Consider the following 17326-nt stretch of genomic DNA (forward strand, 5'->3'; position numbering starts at 1 on the left):
TGAGAGTGCAGCCGAGCGAGACAGCCACGCCTTCATGGAGGAACACGGGCTAATGAGAGTGCTGTGAAGTCAGTTGTCCCCGTTCCTGAAGTGGAAACTTGATCTTTAAGAACTCAGGAAAGTTCGGAGGTCCCGCCCTTGCCACCGCGAGGCCCGTTCCGGAAGATTTAAAACACACTGAAATCCGAATCATCCCAGGGCTGGACGAGGCTGGATATAGCTGGGGGCCGTGGTCGCCCACTCTGGGGTAGACGGACACGCTACCAGACAGTGAGTCCCAGAAAAACCAGGGACATGATGTGGGAAGCTCAGATGAGGTGCCTGACTCAGGCTTCCTGGAGGAGGTGACGTCTGAAAACTTATGCTAGATGAAAATGAGAGAGATTCTGGGTAGGAGGAATACAGTTCATGCAAAGGCCGAGAGACAGTAGTCAAATGCGTCACCTCAGAAGGTCACGTGTATAGTTTCGGTGTCTGTGCTTTCTAGGGACACAGCTGACCCCTCCTTTTTTTTTAGTCCTCAAAATGTTTTATGAATATTTTCAAAAATACACAACAGTAGGGAGAATAATATAATGAACATCCACGTACCTCTCAACAATTACTAATATTCTACCCTTCTTGTTTCGTCTATACTTATTTTATTTTTTTGCTTTACATTATAGCAAATTCCAGACGTCTATCAGTTCACCCATAATTGCTTCATGATGTCTTTCTAACATAAGGAGTATTTAAAAGGAAACAAAACAAAAACAGCAGTTTCACACCCAAGAAAATGGGTATCTTAGTATCATCTAACACCCAGACTGAGTTCAATTTTCCCTGCCTCAAAATGTCTTTATACAGGGGACTTTCCTGGTGGCGCAGTGGTTAAGAATCCGCCTGCCAATGCAGGGGACACAGGTTTGAGCCCTGGTCTGGGAAGATCCCACATGCCATGGAGCAACAAAGCCCGTGAGCCACAACTACTGAGCTTGCGCTCTAGAGCCCGCGAGCCACAACTACTGAAGACTGTGCACCACAACTAGTGAAGCCCGCTCGCCTAGAGCCTGTGCTCTGCAACAAGAGAAGCCACTGCAATGAGAAGTCCGCGCACCGCAACAAGGAGTAGCCCCCGCTTTCCGCAACTAGAGAAAGCCCTAGAGAAAGCCCGCATGTAGCGACGAAGACCCAACGCAGCCAAAAATAAATAAATAAATAAAAACAAAACCAAAACTTAATGTTACCGCTTGCCTTGGTTTCTTGAAGCTCCAGTTTGAATCAGCATAAATGAATGCTTTGTTAAAATACTTTGTTTGCTTCTGTGCTAGAGATGTTATAAGAAAAGAATAGGATGCCTTAAAAAAATGATTATTAACTAGAGTCCATACTTCATTCAGTTTTCCTAGTGTTTACCTAATCTCTTTTCTGTTTAAGCATCCCATCCAGGATAACACATAACATTTAGTTGTCATGTTTCGTTAGGCTCTTCTTGCCAGTGACAATTTCCTACTCTTACTTTTTCGTGACTTTCATAGTTTTGAGGAGTACTGGTCACGTAATTTGTAGAATGTTCCTCATTTGGGATCTGTCTGATGTTTTTCTCATTATTAGGCTGGGGTTATGCTTTTTTGGGGGGGGGGGAGACCACAGAGGTAAAGTGCAATTTTCATCATATCATACCAAGGGTACATACTATCAACATGAATTATTATTGTTAACTTTGATCTCCTGAAGTAGCACTTGTCAGATTTCTTTACTATAAAATTACTTTTTAAAAACTCCCTGGGCTTCCCTGGTGGCGCAGTTGTTAAGAATCTGCCTGCCAGCTCATGCAGCTCAATATAAAAAAAACAACCCAATCCAAAAATGGCCAGAAGACCTAAATAGACATTTATCCGAAGAAGAAATACAGACTGCCAACAAACACATGAAAAGAGGCTCAACATCACTAATCATTAGAGAAATGCAAATCAAAACTACAATGAGGTATCACCTCACACCAGTCAGAATGGCCGTCATCAAAAAATCTACAAACAGTAAATGCTGGAGAGGGTGTGGAGAAAAGGGAACCCTCTTGCACTATTGGTGGGCATGTAAATTGATACAGCCACTATGGAGAACAGTATGGAGGTTCCTGAAAAAACTAAAAATAGGGCTTCCCTGGTGGCGCAGTGGTTGAGAGTCTGCCTGCCAATGCAGGGGACACGGGTTCGAGCCCTGGCCTGGGAAGATCCCACATGCCGCGGAGCAACTAGGCCTGTGAGCCACAATTACTGAGCCTGCGCGTCTGGAGCCTGTGCTCCACAACAAGAGAGCCCGCGCACCGCGATGAAGAGTGGCCCCCACTTGCCGCAACTAGAGAAAGCCCTCGCACAGAAACGAAGACCCAACACAGCCATAAATAAATAAACAAATAAATAAAAATTTAAAAAAAAAACTAAAAATAGAACTACCATATGACCCAGCAATCGGCTACTGGGCATATACCCTGAGAAAACCATAATTCAAGAGTCATGTACCACAATGTTCATTGCAGCACTATTTACAATAGCCAGGACGTGGAAACAACCTAAGTGTCCATCGACAGATGAATGGATAAAGAAGATGTGGCACACACATACAATGGAATATTATTCAGCCATAAAAAGAAACAAAATTGAGTTATTTGTAGTGAGGTGGATGGACCTAGAGTCTGTCATACAGAGTGAAGTAAGTCAGAAAGAGAAAAAAAAATACCGTATGCTAACACATATATATGGAATCTAAAAAAAAAAAAAGGTTCTGATGAACCTAGGGGCAGGACAGGAATAAAGACACAAATGTAGAGAATGGACTTGAGGGACACAGGGAAGGGGAAGGTTAAGCTGGGATGAAGTGAGAGAGTGACATGGACATATATGCACTACCAAATGTAAAATAGATAGCTAGTGGGAAGCAGCTGCATAGCACAGGGAGATCAGCTCGGTGCTTTGTGACCATCTAGAGGGGTGGGATAGGGAGGGTGGGAGGGAGATGTAAGAGGGAGGGAATATAGGGATATATATATGCATATAGCTGATTCACTTTGTTATACAGCAGAAACTAACACAACATTGTAAAGCAATTATACTTCAATAAAGATGTTAAAATAAAATAAAAAAAAGAATCCGCCTGCCAGTGCAGGGGACACGGGTTTGAGCCCTGGTCGAGGAAGATCCCACATGCTGCGGAGCAACTAAGCCCGTGCGCCACAACTACTGAGCCTGCGCTCTAGAACCCGCAAGCCACAACTACTGATCCCGCGTGCCTAGAGCCCGTGCTCCTCAACAAGAGAAGCCACTGCAATGAGAAGCCCGCGCTCCGCAACGAAGAGTAGCCCCGCTCGCCGCAACTAGAGGAAAGCCCGCGCACAGCAACGAAGACCCAACCCAGCCAAAAATAAACAAACAAATAAATAAATTTATATAAAAAAATTAAAAACTCTCTTTTCATGCTCTTTGGAAGGAAGTTACTATGCACAGCCCATACTTAAGGGGTGGAGTAGTTAAGCTCCACCTCCGTGAGAGTGAGATATCTACATAAATTATTTGGAATTCTTTTGCACAGGGGATGTCTATTCTACCCCCTTTATTTCGTTATTAAATCACTTGTATCAGTATGGACTCATGGATATTCTGTACTTTCGGTTATTATACAATACCACTTTAGTTATTTTGTTGCTCAAATTGTTCCAGCTTTTAAAATCCTATTAAAGTCTTTTTTTAACCTGAAAATTTCCCTTCTCCTGCCTTTTTCTTCCTCCCTCCCTCTTTTCTTTCTCTTTCTCCCCCCGCCCTCTTTTTTTGTCTTCTATTTGTTGCAGAAACTGATCAATTGTCCTATAGGACGTCTCACATTTTGGATTTAACTAATTATGTTGTTTCACTTGTTCCTCACTGCCTCCTCTCCCTTTCTTATTTATTGCAGTGACAGAAGCTTGATTAGATTTAGGTTTAATTTGGTAGAAGAATACTTAAGAGGTAATCCTACTGTATCCCATCAGGAGCACATGGTATCTGGTTGTCCTCCTTTGGTGATGCCAAGATTGATCAGCAGTGTGATCCTGTTCCATCCATTTTAAAAAGCTCAACCAACCTTTCCATTAATAGTTTTAGCAGCACTTGATCATCATTACCCGTATCTATTACTTATTAACATATGGAAGATAGTGGTTTTCGAATTTTATCATTCTCTCTGAAATTATTAGTGACTTTTATAAACATCCTCATCAGGAATTGGGTTACTTGTTCACATACAGGAAAGAAGACAGAAAATGCTTGATTCTTACCCTATTTTATGTTGGCGGGGGGGAAAGAAATGAGTTGGTTACTAACACCCTTCAAAGGTGACCAGTGAGGAATGTGTGTGTGAATATCAATATGAACTGACATTTTCAAACATATTTATGTGCTTCAAGTCATTGCAGTCATTCTTTTTTTTTAAGATTTATTTATTTATTATTTATTTATTTATATTTAATTTATTTTTTTGGCTGCATCGTGTCTTAGTTGCGGCATGTGGGATCTTCACTGAGGCATGTGGGATCTTTTGTTGTGGCGCGCTGGCTCTTCCTTGTGGTGTGTGGGCTTCCCTCTAGTTGTGGCATGCGGGTTTTCTCTCTCTAGTTGGGGCACACAGGCTCCAGGGCATGTGGGCTCTGTAGTTGTGGCGCATGGGTTCCAGAGCGCGTGGGCTCTGTAGTTTGTGGCACGCGGGCTCTAGTTGAGGCGCGTGGGCTCTATAGTTGTGGCACGCGGGCTTAGTTGCCCTGCGGCATGTGGGATCTTTGTTCAAACCCGCGTCCCCTGCATTGCAAGGCGGATTCTTTACCACTGGACCACCAGGGAAGTCCCCATTGCAGTTATTCTAATTGCTGCTCAAAATGTCACATCTTTAGCCAGTGGCAACGCCTTCATACTGACTCCTGAGTCCTTTTGACTCAATCCCAGTAGTTTTGGAGGACGTCCTTGCTCTCTGGTACAAAATGCTTCATACTCATTTTGCACATTTCCTGCCCCAGACCTAGAATCAGCTACTTCCCCAAGGATCCCTGGTTCCTTTGAGTCAGAAATGGTATTTAGAGGCCACAACCTGGGCACTAGGGTTGCTCATTGTTACTGCGTTGTCATATGTAGAGCTTTTCCGTGGACTTAGCTAGGGAAATATATATATATATATATATATATATATAAAATACATATTTATATATATTTATTATACATATTATATATATAGTTTAGAAAGAGAAAACCCCATGAGTTCATTCTAATATTTCCAATTTTAATGAAAGATTACAGGGTATTACTTCTTTGATTTTATATTTGTATCTCTTTTCTTCTTCTTTTTAAAAATATTTATTTATTTATTTGGCTGTGCCGGGTCTTAGTTGTGGCAGGTGGGGTCCTCACCGCCACGTGCGGGATCCTCAGTTGTGGCATGCGGGATCTTTTAGCTGCAGCATGCGGGATTTTTAGTTGCGGCATGCGAACTCTCAGCTGCCGCATGTGGGATCTAGTTCCCCGACCAGGGAGCGAACCTGGGCTCCCTGTACTAGGAGCCCAGAGTTCTAGCCACTGGACCACCAGGGAAGTCTTGTGTATCTCTTTTCATTTGCATTAAAAACTTAGTCCCCAGTAACATTAGCATAGCTACATATTTGTTTTAGTCTAATATATAATTTCAAAATATATGATGTTGGGTCTCAAAATTTTAAACTATGTATTTTACCAAAATAAAAAAAATCAGTATTATTATGAACAATAAGACTATTTGAAAGTAGGTTGCAGACATCATCCTTAATACTTCAACACATATTCTCTAAGAACATTCTCCCACTTAACCACGATACCATTATCACATCAAAAAAATTTTATACAGATACAGTATTATCCCATATACCAATCTCTCATTTCTCATATTCAAATTTCCCCAGTTGACTCAAAAATGTACTTTCGCGGGACTTCCCTGGTGGTGCAGTCGTTAAGAATGCGCCTGCCAATGCAGGGGACACGGGTTTGAGCCCTGGTTTGGGAAGATCCCACATGCTGTGGAGCAACTAAGCCCGTGCGCCACAGCTACTGAGCCTGCACTCTGGAGCCCCCAAGCCACAACTACTGAAGCCCACACGCCTAGAGCCCGTGCTCCGCAACAAGAGAAGCCACTGCAGTGAAGAGTAGCCCCTGCTCGCTGCAACCAGAGAAAGCCCGCCTGCAGCAATGAAGACCCAACGCACCCAAAAATAAATTAAAAAAAAAATTTTTTTAATGTACTTTCGGGACTTCCCAGGTGGTCCAGTGGCTGACTCTCACTCCCAATGCGGGGGGACCCAGGTTTCATCCCTGGTCAGGGAACTAGATCCCACATGCCACAACTAAGACCTGGTGCAGCCAAATAAATATTTAAAAAAAACCCCAAACCCCACAAAAAACAATCCTCCAAACCAAAAAAATCCCCCAAAATGTACTTTCAAACTCAAATGCTTAAAAAAAAAAAAAACTTAAAACACCCCACCCTGATTCAATCAAGATTTTGCATTGCATTTGGTTGTCATGTCTCTTTTAATCTAAAACAATACCCACTGTACCCCCACTGACTTTCGGAAGAATGTGATCTAGTTGTTTTGTACAAGGTCTCACAACTTTTATTTCACCCAGTATGTCTTTGGGAGAGATTCCTATAAGTAGCATTGTCTGGGCAAAGAGTAAATGCTTATATCGTTTTTTTTTTAATTAAAAAAACCTTTTATTATTATTTTTTGGGTTTTATTAATTTTAGCTGTGTTGGGTCTTCGTTGCTGCGCGCGGGCTTTCTCTAGTTGCGGCGAGCGGGGACTACTCTTTGTTGCGGTGCGCGGGCTTCTCATTGCGGTGGCTTCTCTTGTTGCGGAGAATGGGCTCTAAGCGCGCGGGCTTCAGTAGTTGCAGCACACGGGCTCAGTAGTTGTGGCTCACGGGCTCTAGAGAGCAGGCTCAGTACTTGTGGCGCACGGGCTTAGTTGCTCCGTGGCATGTGGGATCTTCCTGGACAAGGACTCGAACCCATGTCCCCTGCATTGGCAGGCGGATTCTTAACCACTGCGCCGCCAGGGAAGTCCAATAAATGGTTATAGAGTTTTGCTGGAGATTATCCCACAGATATTCCATATTGCACATCCACTGATGTATCAGAGTGCTGTTTCCCATAGCCTTACCAACAGAGGGAGCTGCCAAAATTATAGGTTTCCTTTTTCCAAGTCTGGTAGGTGAGAAATGTATCAAAGTGGGGTTTTAATTTGCTTTTCTCTTACAGAGTTTGAGCATATTTTCTGAGAACTGTCCATTCATATATTTTGCCCATTTTTCCATGGACTTGGAATTTTTCTTTTCCACTTTGACACTACACACACACACACACACACACACACAAACCTTTTACATTATAAACTGCGAACATTTCCCCCCAATTTGTCATTTCTTCTTACTTAGCTTTTTTTTTTTAACCATGTAAAAGTTTCTTTTATTTTTTTTGTCAGTACTTCCCCTTATTGCATCTGGATTTCAAATCATATTTAGGAAAGTTTGTCCAACTTCTAGTTTATAGAGGAGTTCACCTTCATGGAGCTCACATTTTGTTTGAGGACAATAAAAGATAAACAGTGTATGTTAGAAGATGTGCTATGGAGAAATACTGAGCAAGGACGGGGGTAAGGACCCTCATGTTCAGTAGGGGGGTGGCTCGGAGCTGAGATGAAGAGGAGGGGGGACACTAAGGTGGCACGTAGGAAGGCAAACGTGTAAAGACTGGGAAAGAGTAGCCAGGGATAGGAGGAGAACTGGGAGAGTGAGGGTGCTCTGGAGGCCAAGAGAGGAATATGGGAAGGGAGGTGGAAAATCAGGTTTAAAATCTCAAAGATGTCAAATATCCCTAATTTGTAAACTAACTGCAACCCCAATAAAACCCCCATCTATGTTTGTATTTCTTCTGGAACCAGGCAAATTGGGTATAAAGTTCACTTCATTTCAGAGAAAAACATAGCAAGAGACAGGGACACATTGAAAAATAAGAGCGAGATGGCAATCAGCCATTTCAGGTACTAAGACGTATTACACAGCCTTTATAATTAAAACACTGTGGGGATGGCACACAAGAGTCAGACAGACAATGGACTTGGAGAGAACACAGGTGCAGCCCAATTAACCATGGAAATCTAGTGTATGAAAAGGTGGCATCTCAAATCACCTAAAACTACCTTATGAAGTTTAGGTAGGTAAAGTTTTACTTTATAAGTTGAAGATAATGCACAGTGAAATGCATAGATCTAATCAGTATGGCTAGAATAGTTCTGAAAAATCTATACACCTGTGTAAGCCCACCACCGTCAACATACAACATATTCCCAACTCGAGAAAGTTTGTCTCCTCCTTGGTTGACCCCTGCCACCCAGCCCTCCTTCAGAGGCAATCACTGCTCTGAATGAAAATTATAATAAGTGTTAGTGAGACATATTTAAAATAAGACAAAATTGAATCCATTTGGATAAATTCCAAATGGCTCAGAGATTTAAATTTTACATTTACAAAAGAAACTGTATAATAAACTAGAAGGCAATGTCATCTCTTAAACCTTCCCCTCTTCCAGCAGCTGCACTGCCTCCTCAGCCCTCACACCAACACATCTGAACTCAGGGCCTTTGCATGTGCTGTAGTCTTCCCCTCTGCAAGCCTTCCTCAGATGCCCGTGTGCTTCCTTCTCTCTCTACCTTTACAGAGTGTCACCTTTGCTGTGTAGCCCTCTATTTAAAAATCACACCACTACAACCGCTTTTTCTCCACAGCAGTTCTTCCACATACTAAATATTTTGCTTACTTATTTTGTCAGTGGTCTGTTCTCCTGTCCTAGAATGACAACTCCCTGAAGGCTGGGACTTCTGTCCATTTTTTTCAGTGCTGGATCCTCAGTACTTAGAGCAGGTGCTTGATTACTTTTTGCTGAGGGTAAAAGTGACGAGGAGAGTCTCAGGTAGGGTGGGGCCCACAGTACCCCATTCTCTTGGCTTTAGTGGGATGATAGGACAGTGGCAAGGCAACTGAGAGGAAGAACAGAACAGCCTGTGAAGGGGGATGGCAGGTGTGGGTAGAGACAATGGGCTGATGCATCCAGGCAATGCTTTCTTCCAAAAGTCTTATTAAGGGAAGTGAAGTGTTGGGGTGAACAAATGCGAAGCTCTGGACTTCTTTTTGAGCCACCTCTTCATCTGCACAGCTGCTGCAGGGCGCCTTGGGCCTGGATCCAGCGCAGCTGCCACTGGGGCAGGGACAGGCCTTGGCAGAGCTCCCCGGAGAGGGCGGCTTGCCCCGGCTGCTCCCACCTGGAGAAGGGGATGGCATAAGAGGGGAGGCCTGGACCTCCAGACCTTCACTGCCCTCCGCTCAGCACCATGCTCTGCTTGTCATCAGCACCCCCCCGCCCAGTCTAAGTTCTGCCTGTTCCGCCAGTCAGCCCCCACCTCATCGTGTCCCCCTCTCACCAGTCCCCCACAACTCCCTGCAGCTCGGGGATTCGCTTCAGTGCTCGTTTCAGCAGGCTCTCCAGGCGCTTCAGAGCCCGCCCCAGGTTCTCTTTCTGCTCCTTTTCCTGGGATGCCCGGATCTGCAGCAGCTCTGCAGGTTAGAAACCCGGCGGGCAGCAATGAATCCTCTGGCTCCCTGGTGCCTTGCAGCCAATGGGTCACCAAGTCTCCAATCATCTAGTCTTCACCTGAGCATCTCTCCTAATCCTCTCTCTCCTCCCAGGTCCTCTTACCACGTGCAAGCCCACCATACCTCAGGCGTTATTCTGAATGCCTTCCTCCCTCCCCCTGGTGGCCCCTCCATCTCCATGGCCCAACCCTCAGCGTCCTCCCTGCTTCCCTACTTGTCCCCCAGCCTCCCTCCTAGGGCCCAAACCTCAGCCTCTCACTGGTCCATCCTTCACATGGCAGCCAGAGTGATCTCACAGCCTAAACCTGATCCTTTCCCTCTCCTGCTTGGAACGCTGCAAGGCTCCCCAGAGCCCCAAGACAGAGCCCAGGCTCTCAGCCTAGTACTTGAGGGGTGCATCCTGTGGCCTCTGCTTACTACTCCAGAGTAAAACCTCACCTGTCCCCCGGGGCCCACTGGAGACACCATCTTTCCTCCTGGACAGCTCTCACCTCTTTCCCCATTGAGCTCTCAGGGCCAGCACATGGCACATACGCAGCGAGTGCTTGCTGAGTGAATCCAGGAATAAATGACTTTTCTGAGTTTCAGCTTCCTCTCTGTAAACTGGGGTCTTATACTCCCTTCCCTCATGGTAAGGACTGTTAGACACTGTGCATGTGCAGATAACGGTGACTGGAATCACACCAGAGACGCAGAGTGCTTACTGCAGCCAGGCATGGCTCAATACCCTGTTTGGGTCACCTGACTGAATCTTTCCAGCAACTCTGTAAGGTATTATGATTATGCTTATTCCACTGAGGAGGAAACTGAGGCACAGGGAGATCACGCAGCAAGGAAGAGGTGGGGCTGAGAAGAGAATCCAGGTAGTTGAACTACACAGCCCAGTTTTTAACTACTCAAGTATACTATTGTTTGGTGATGGATGAGTATTTGGCAATTCAATGAGCAGTGCTGCCTAATGGTTAGGAGCAAAGACCCACGTTAGACGGCCTGGATTCAAATCCCAGCTTGGCTGTCTGGGCAGCTACCAAGCCTTCTGCTTCTCAGTTCCCTCCTCTGTAAAACGGAGAGAACCCCTGGGCTGCTGTGCAGATGAAACTAGTGAGCATGCTCAAAGCACTCAGCACACTGTGTAAGCAGTGGGTGTTTGTGATTTCTTCTGGACGCTGATGGTCCTGGGAAGGGGCTGGGATGCTGGATAAGGAAGCAGGGCAGGCCTACCCTGGGTGGATGGTCCTGGCGGCAGGCTGGTCTTCATGTGGAGCAGATACCAGCATCGGAGACTTCGCTGGTCCTGGAGGAACAGAAGGTCCTGGCGAAGAGAGGCAGCCTTCGGGAGGAGCAGCTCCGGAGCCTGGAGGAAGGGGGAAGGACAGTCACCTGGAGTGGGGGTAGGGGTGGGAAGAGGGGTCCTAAGGGACAGGCACTCACCTTCCCTGCGGGCAGCCCCAGTGTGTGGCTCAACACTATGAGGCTGGAGCCTCTTGGGGATGCAGGATGCAGCTGGTGGATGGATGGCAGGACCGTAGGGAGGGGCTGCAACCTGTGGGGGAAAATCCAGGTTGGGTGGGGCACTGAGAGGGAGGCTTGGGTTCCAGAGGCTCTGGGGGCTGGGAGCTGGGCTCAGGAGGCCCAGGAACTTGGAGGTGGGTCTGAGGACTAGGATTCCAGAATGGGGCTGAGGACCTGAAGGTGAGGTCTGGCAGCCCGGGAACACTGGGAGGACTGGAATTGTTTTTTTCGAGTGGGACCAGGGAGTGACAGTCATCCACGGCAGGGGACATGGTGACGGCCCAGTCTCACCCTTCAGGGCTGTGCCGCAGCAGGGTGCCCAGCAGAAGATGGGGCAGATGCTGGGCTTCCTCCTCTAGACACCGAAGCAGCTCCTGGCTCTGTGGTGCTACCATCTCAGATGTGGGGACCACTTTTTGCTGAACCAAAGCTAGCACCTGTGGGGAAGGAAAGGGATGGGAAGGGCAGTGTGAGGCTGCTTAGCCCCCTCCCTGGGAGACCCAGCCCTACCCAGAATTTGCCCCAGCTCCCATCTCACCTCCCCAGGGCTCCGGCACAGGCTCGTCTTGCTGGCTGAGTTGCCCTTGATGAGCAGGCGGACCTGTTCCTGCGTCTCCTCCTAGGTAACAGAGAGGCCACGGAGATGCGCTGCTTTTCCTTGTCACCTTCCAGCCTCTGCCCCTGCTCACCCCTTTGCACAGGTCCTGATTCCTCTTGGGAATCTCACCCTGACCCCCTCCCCTCACCAGGAGGCCCAGTTCTGGATCTTAAGGGTCCCAGCCTCACTCTGGCCCTCCACCAGGCCCTGCCACTTCTCCTGGAGTCCCGCCTCTCACCACCAGTTGGCGCCAGTGCAGGATCCGCTGCTGTTTGGCCTGTAGCTCCTGGAGCAGAAGCTGCCGCTGCCCAGAAGCCTCCTCTAGCTCCTGGCTCATGGCACGCAGGGCCTTGAGTTCTGCCCACAGGGCAGAGCTCCGGATCCCCAGCACCAATGCCTGCCTGGGGCACGAGTAGAAAAAAGCAAAGGAGAAGGAAGGTGACTAAGACTCACGGTGGAGGAGGGAGATCAGATCTGCAAGGATGCACAAGGAGCCATAGCACAGGGAGACAAACCAGGAGAGCAAGCAGGGATGCAGAAACAGGAGCCACAGGTGCGGAAAAAGTCCAATAACCCGAAACCTCTGGGAGAGAGATGGCCTAGAGGCCTCTGCCCATGGAGACCCCTCACCTCTCGCTGGATCCCACGGTACATCTCTCCATGTCCTCCATCAGGCCCTGGAGATGCCGGGTCAGGATTTGATGGTCCTTCAGGAGGGGGCCCCGCTGGGTGACCAGTGCAGCCACAGACTGCCAGCCCTCCTGGAGCGAGGCACAGAGTCAGGGTGGGCATGGTCCCTGGGGTTGGGGGCTGGGGGAGAGGATCGAGTGGGTGGGGAAGGGGATGGAGTCCTGGGAAGGATCCTGGGGGTCACCTGGATGAGATGCACCATGGACGGCAGGGCCTGGCTGGAGTTGGGCTGGTCTGGGGCCTGGGAGCTGAGAATAGGGGCCGAGCTGCAGAGAGAGGAGACCTGTCCCCTTGCCTGGGCCCTTGGGGGTAACCAATGTCAGCCCACCTGCCGGATTGGTTACTAGGTTTCAGTTCCACCCCCATCAGCAGGTCACCCTGCCTGGTCCTGACCTGTCCCAATTTACCCAGCCCCCAGCCCTGCTCCGACTGTGGGAGCGTCCACGCCACACCTGGCTATCTCCGTATCTTGGAGCTCATCCACACTGCACAGGGACTGGATCTCTGCCTCCCGCTCTGCAGCCAGGTGCTCCAAGGCAGCCAGGACATGGCCCGGAGGGTGGTTTGTCAGCAGTGTCTGGTGAGGAGAGGAGTGAAGTCAGGGCAGGATGGAGGAGGGCTGCGAGCTGGGACTCCATGGAGAAGGGGAAGGGATCAAGAGTTAGGTCCTGGCACTCTGAGGTTTAATCATGGGGCAGAGGGTGTGGCCTTTTTGAGAGCCCCCTCACCTCCACTGAGCTAAGCCACTGCTGGTAGGAAGTTCCAAAGAGATCATCTCGAGGGGTTCTGTGGAGTTGGGGAAGGGGACAGAGAAGGTTACAGAACACATCAATTCACCCTCTAATGATCACCACCACCCTATAAGGTAGGGGGTGTCATTGTCCCCATTTTAAGGACTGGAAACCAGGTTCTTTCTCTACGCCTGTCAGACTTGAGTTCCCCACTTAATATCAACTCGCTGGTCTTGGGCCCCTTCATGTGTGCTGTTTACCTGGAACACCCTCTCAACCTTTTACCCTCCTCACCAGAGAACCCATCCTGTCTCCTTAGCTGGGTAAGGCATTTCATTTGGGTTCCCTGCACCTCTCAGGCCTCCCCACCCTCTGACAGCCCTAACTACCTGGGTTGTCACTGTCTATGATGGTCTGTTTCCCTCTTTTCCCAGCCTGGGAGCCCTGTCAGGGCAGGGCCTGGGCCAACAGAGCCCGGAGGCCCAATGTCTGTTAACAAGTGACTACCCCCAAAGCCCAGGTTCTTTGCAGGGTCTTGGGGGTTGAGGGATACTCACGGAATGCTGCCTCCCTTGGCCCGAGGCATCAGGAGCTTCTGCAGGAACTGGGTCCGGAGGCTGCAGGCCGTTCGGACATCGCCCTGCGAAGAAGAGAGTGTAGCATGAGGAGGGCCCAGAGGTCCACTGAACCCCAGGCTCCCCACCTTTTCCCCCATGGCCCAGGACTCTTACCAGGACCACAGGCTCCAGGCTCAGGGCTGCTGATGTCAAGGGTCCAAAGTTTATATCCACTTTGGCCTTCCTGGGGAGAGGAGTGCAGTTGGGGCTGAGGTTCCTGGGAGGAGGGAGCTGGCAGCACAGACGTCTGTGTCCCCTCTTGCTGCCAGCAAAGCTAGCCTGGATCTCAGAGGCCAACCCCCAAATTAGACCACTGTCATCTCCTGGCTAGATGACTGCATCAACCTCCTCATTGGTCTCCCTGCTCTTGCCCCCTGCAGTCTGCTCTCTACCCAGTAGTCAACGATCCTATTAAAACCTCAGACAGATCATGTCACTGTTTTGCTCAAAACCCTTGAAAACAATGTGATGTGTCCCCATTACACTCAGAAAAACAACAATGGGTATTAGAACTCTTCTAAGCACTCCGCATGATTTAACTCACTTAATTATCATACCTACCCTATAGAGTAGGTATTAATATTATCCCCATTCTATAGAACTTAGAAACTGAGGCACAAAGAAGTTAAATACTTTGCCCAAAGTCACACAGCTGTAAGTGGCTGAGCCAGGGCATGAACCCAGCCTGAGCATAAAATTCCAATGCCTCCATAGCGCTCTGTCCTCCTCTCCAACCTACCTCCTCACGCTCTCCCTCTTGCCTACGAAACTTAAGCTGAACTGGCCTCTTGGCTGTTCTTCCCACATGCCAAGCTCAGGGCTCTGCTCTTGCTGTTCCTCTCCATGGAAATTCCTCCCCCAACTCAAATGTTACCTCCTCAGAGAGGCCTTCTCCGACCATCGTACCTAGGGTAGGATCTCCCTCTCCCTTTCTATCACATCACCTTTTCTTCATAGCGCTCATCTCTACCTATGATTACAGGGTTTGTCTGTTTCCTAGTTTACCACCTGTCTCCTCTGCATCACAGTGTGAGGTCCATGAGGGCAGGACTGTCCCGTTTACTGTTTTTTCCCCGGCACTGGTGTTCTAGATATATAGCTGGCACTATTCTAGGCACTGGAAATACAGGTGGCTGAGATGACAAAACTTCCTGGCCTCATGGACATTAAATCTTAAGGAGTGGAGCTCAGAATTCTGGAACTCAAGAAGCGCTCAGGGCAGAGCACTGGGTCTTTAAGAATGTGTCTACCCAGCCTGGTGGGGGCTGCTCCCTGGACACCTGAGGCTTACCTCTCTATGTCCTGCAAATGCCTGAGCTGATTCTGCAGCTGCTGCATGGGACCTTGGAGCCCACGCTGCTGTCTTCGCATGGCCCCAGCTTGGGCCCGGAGGAGGAGAGCACGACGCTGGGTGTCTTGCATGCTCTGTAGGGCCTGCTCCATGGCCATGTCTGTGAGAGGAACAGGGGCGGCCATCAGTACTTTCCTTAACCTCGATCTGCTGCCCATCTATCCAGCCCCATGGGTCACCCTGAGCCTCAGTCTCTCGCTCCAGCAGCTCCAGGCTCTGGTCTAACTCCAGGATCTCTGCCCGCAGGTGGGCAACAGCGGCTTCCAGCTTCAGCTTCCGACGGGCCTGGTGGAATCAGGTACAGGGTCAGATGCGTGGCCTGGCTGGGGCTCGGCCTGGCCTGACTGCCCTGTGTGGAGCAGCAGTCTTTTACCTGCCCACTTAGGTGGCAGAGGGTTTTCCCTAGGCAGTTTCGGTGCCTGAACCTCTAGGACCAGAAGAGCACTATGGTACTATCCTGTCCCCCTCCTTCCTCCTGGGATTGCCTCATCTATCCTCCCACCCTGTTTCCTGTCTCTGTCCCAGTCCTCATCTCCCCACTGAGCCCCACACCTGGGAGTCCTGAGGTCTCCTGGAAGCCTCCTCCGCCCCAGATGTCACCTGGGCACCATGCACACATTGGGTCCCATATTGGCCTCAGTATCTCTCCCAAACCAGTCTCTTCTCCCACCAACCTCACCAGCTTTGATGCCCCATATCCATGTCCCCCCAACCACAGCGCATGCCTTCTCCCCCTGGACTGTAAGCCCTGTGAGTGCAGGGATCAGGGCTGTTTTGTGACACAGTGACCCTAGCATCACCCAGCACAAGGCTGGGGCTAGAGCAGAAGGTCTACAAGTCCTCTTTTTGGATGAAAGAAAATCTTGCAGCACATGCTTCTCACCTCCGGACTGTCCTGGTGGCCATACCTGAGGAAGTGAGGCCAGAGTTAGAGGATGACAGGGACTTCCAGGGGGAGATGGGAGGTTGAGGCTGTGGGCGGGGACATGGCTGGAGGGGGCTGGGGAAGACAGGAGGGGACAGCTTTGAGGACTAGTTACCAGAGCAGGTTTCCCCGGATCGTCTTGACATTCCTATAGTGGAGAGGTAGGAGGAAGGGGAGTTACTGTGGGACTCGCCTAGGTCCTCTCCCCTGCCACAGCTTCCCTCATGCGGCCAGGCTCACCTCTGGCTGTGCACATGCCGCAAGACGTAGGCCCAGATATCGGCCCCCTGGCCCAGACACAGCCTGTGGGAACAGCATGTAAGGGGATGCCTGGGACGTCACACAGGGTGGAGGATCTTCATTCGCAGGGTGGTGGGGGGTAAGGTCTTTACTAGGGAGTTCTCACCTCTTGGGGGAGGGAGGGTCCATACTTTTGGGGGTAAGGTATTCCCTCCTGGGGAGTTCTCAGTCACTGAGAGGGTGGGCTTCTCACGGGGTGTAGGGGTATTCTCATTCCATGGTGGAGTGCTCCCTTTCTCCTGGGAGAGGGTTATCTCCAGTCACTTCCAGAGGTGGGGGTGAGGGCTATACTGCCTGGAAGGGCTCTCTCGTTATCAGCTGTGGGTCATCACTCCTATATATTCAGTCTTCAATGGGGTGGTCTTTGCTGACTCCAGAGGGTCCTCACTGGCTGGGCTAGGGTGTGTGGTGGGTGGTGAAGTGCTGCAGCGACAGCCTTACTCTGGAGATCCAGTTTCCCCACCGGGAGGGGGCCTTCATTACTAACTCATGGAGGATCCCCACTGGTGCAAGGGACCTCACTCTGGGCGGCCTCACAGGATGGGCGCGGGAGTGTTGGATTCACCGCCAGGACGTCCTCACACAGTTCAGGATCCTCTGCCTGGATTTACTACTCGGGGGGCGGGGCGCCCTCAAGGGTTATTCTCACTGGGGCAGAGGGGGATGGGGAGGGCGGCGCGTCTTAGATGAAGATGTGGTCCTCACTCCCCGGGACTCTATCTCCAGGGTGGGGAGTCCTCACTCCTAGAGCGGCCCTCACCTGCGCAGCGTCGACTCCGGGGCCCGGGCGGCCACGGGCGCCTCCATCTCTTCCGCCGCCCAGCAGCCCAGTTCCCGCGCTTGCTGCGATAACTCCATGACAGCGCCTCAGCCGTCGCCTCCCGCCCCTCCTTCAAGTGTGGCTTCCGCCTCTGACGTCACGAGT

At 49.7% G+C, this 17326-nt stretch overlaps 1 protein-coding gene and 1 long non-coding RNA gene across 3 annotated transcripts; one reads left to right on the plus strand and one right to left on the minus strand.

Annotated features, from left to right (window-relative positions):
* Window positions 1-7: 7 nt before the first annotated feature.
* On the plus strand, window positions 8-1225 carry LOC132353579 (uncharacterized). Its single transcript, XR_009499049.1, has 2 exons — window positions 8-270; window positions 847-1225. It is a non-coding gene; the product is annotated as an uncharacterized LOC132353579 (long non-coding RNA).
* A 5389-nt stretch (window positions 1226-6614) lies between these two features.
* On the minus strand, window positions 6615-17302 carry HAUS5 (HAUS augmin like complex subunit 5). Of its 2 annotated transcripts, none has more exons than XM_059904732.1 (19): window positions 17162-17302; window positions 16342-16404; window positions 16217-16249; window positions 16060-16084; window positions 15356-15461; window positions 15117-15276; window positions 13940-14009; window positions 13766-13848; window positions 13206-13263; window positions 12930-13054; window positions 12662-12725; window positions 12418-12548; window positions 12026-12188; window positions 11728-11808; window positions 11481-11626; window positions 11109-11220; window positions 10899-11031; window positions 9506-9638; window positions 6615-9346 (listed from the first exon to the last, which is right to left on the minus strand). In XM_059904732.1, exons 1-19 carry the CDS (start codon window positions 17257-17259, stop codon window positions 9229-9231), a joined length of 1902 nt encoding a protein of 633 aa, XP_059760715.1. In that variant the 5' UTR covers window positions 17260-17302; the 3' UTR covers window positions 6615-9228. The 2 variants fall into 2 exon arrangements, with proteins under 2 accessions (XP_059760715.1, XP_059760714.1); XM_059904731.1 differs by having other exon boundaries at window positions 12662-12743.
* Window positions 17303-17326: the final 24 nt, after the last annotated feature.

Source organism: Balaenoptera ricei, chromosome 19 (genome assembly GCF_028023285.1).
Source record: "Balaenoptera ricei isolate mBalRic1 chromosome 19, mBalRic1.hap2, whole genome shotgun sequence".
NCBI classification, from domain to species: domain Eukaryota; kingdom Metazoa; phylum Chordata; class Mammalia; order Artiodactyla; family Balaenopteridae; genus Balaenoptera; species Balaenoptera ricei.

What these genes read in the sequence shown, in the direction of transcription:
- HAUS5 (XM_059904731.1), bottom strand. Translation starts at nt 17,259, where the DNA reads ATGGAGTTATCGCAGCAAGCGCGGGAACTGGGCTGCTGGGCGGCGGAA. An exon ending in GCCACCAGGACAGTCCGGAG is followed by an intron (nt 15,462 to 16,059) that starts GTGAGAAGCATG and finishes TGATTCCACCAG; the next exon opens with GCCCGTCGGAAGCTGAAGCT. An exon ending in CATTTGCAGGACATAGAGAG is followed by an intron (nt 14,010 to 15,116) that starts GTAAGCCTCAGG and finishes TCCTCTCCCCAG; the next exon opens with GAAGGCCAAAGTGGATATAA.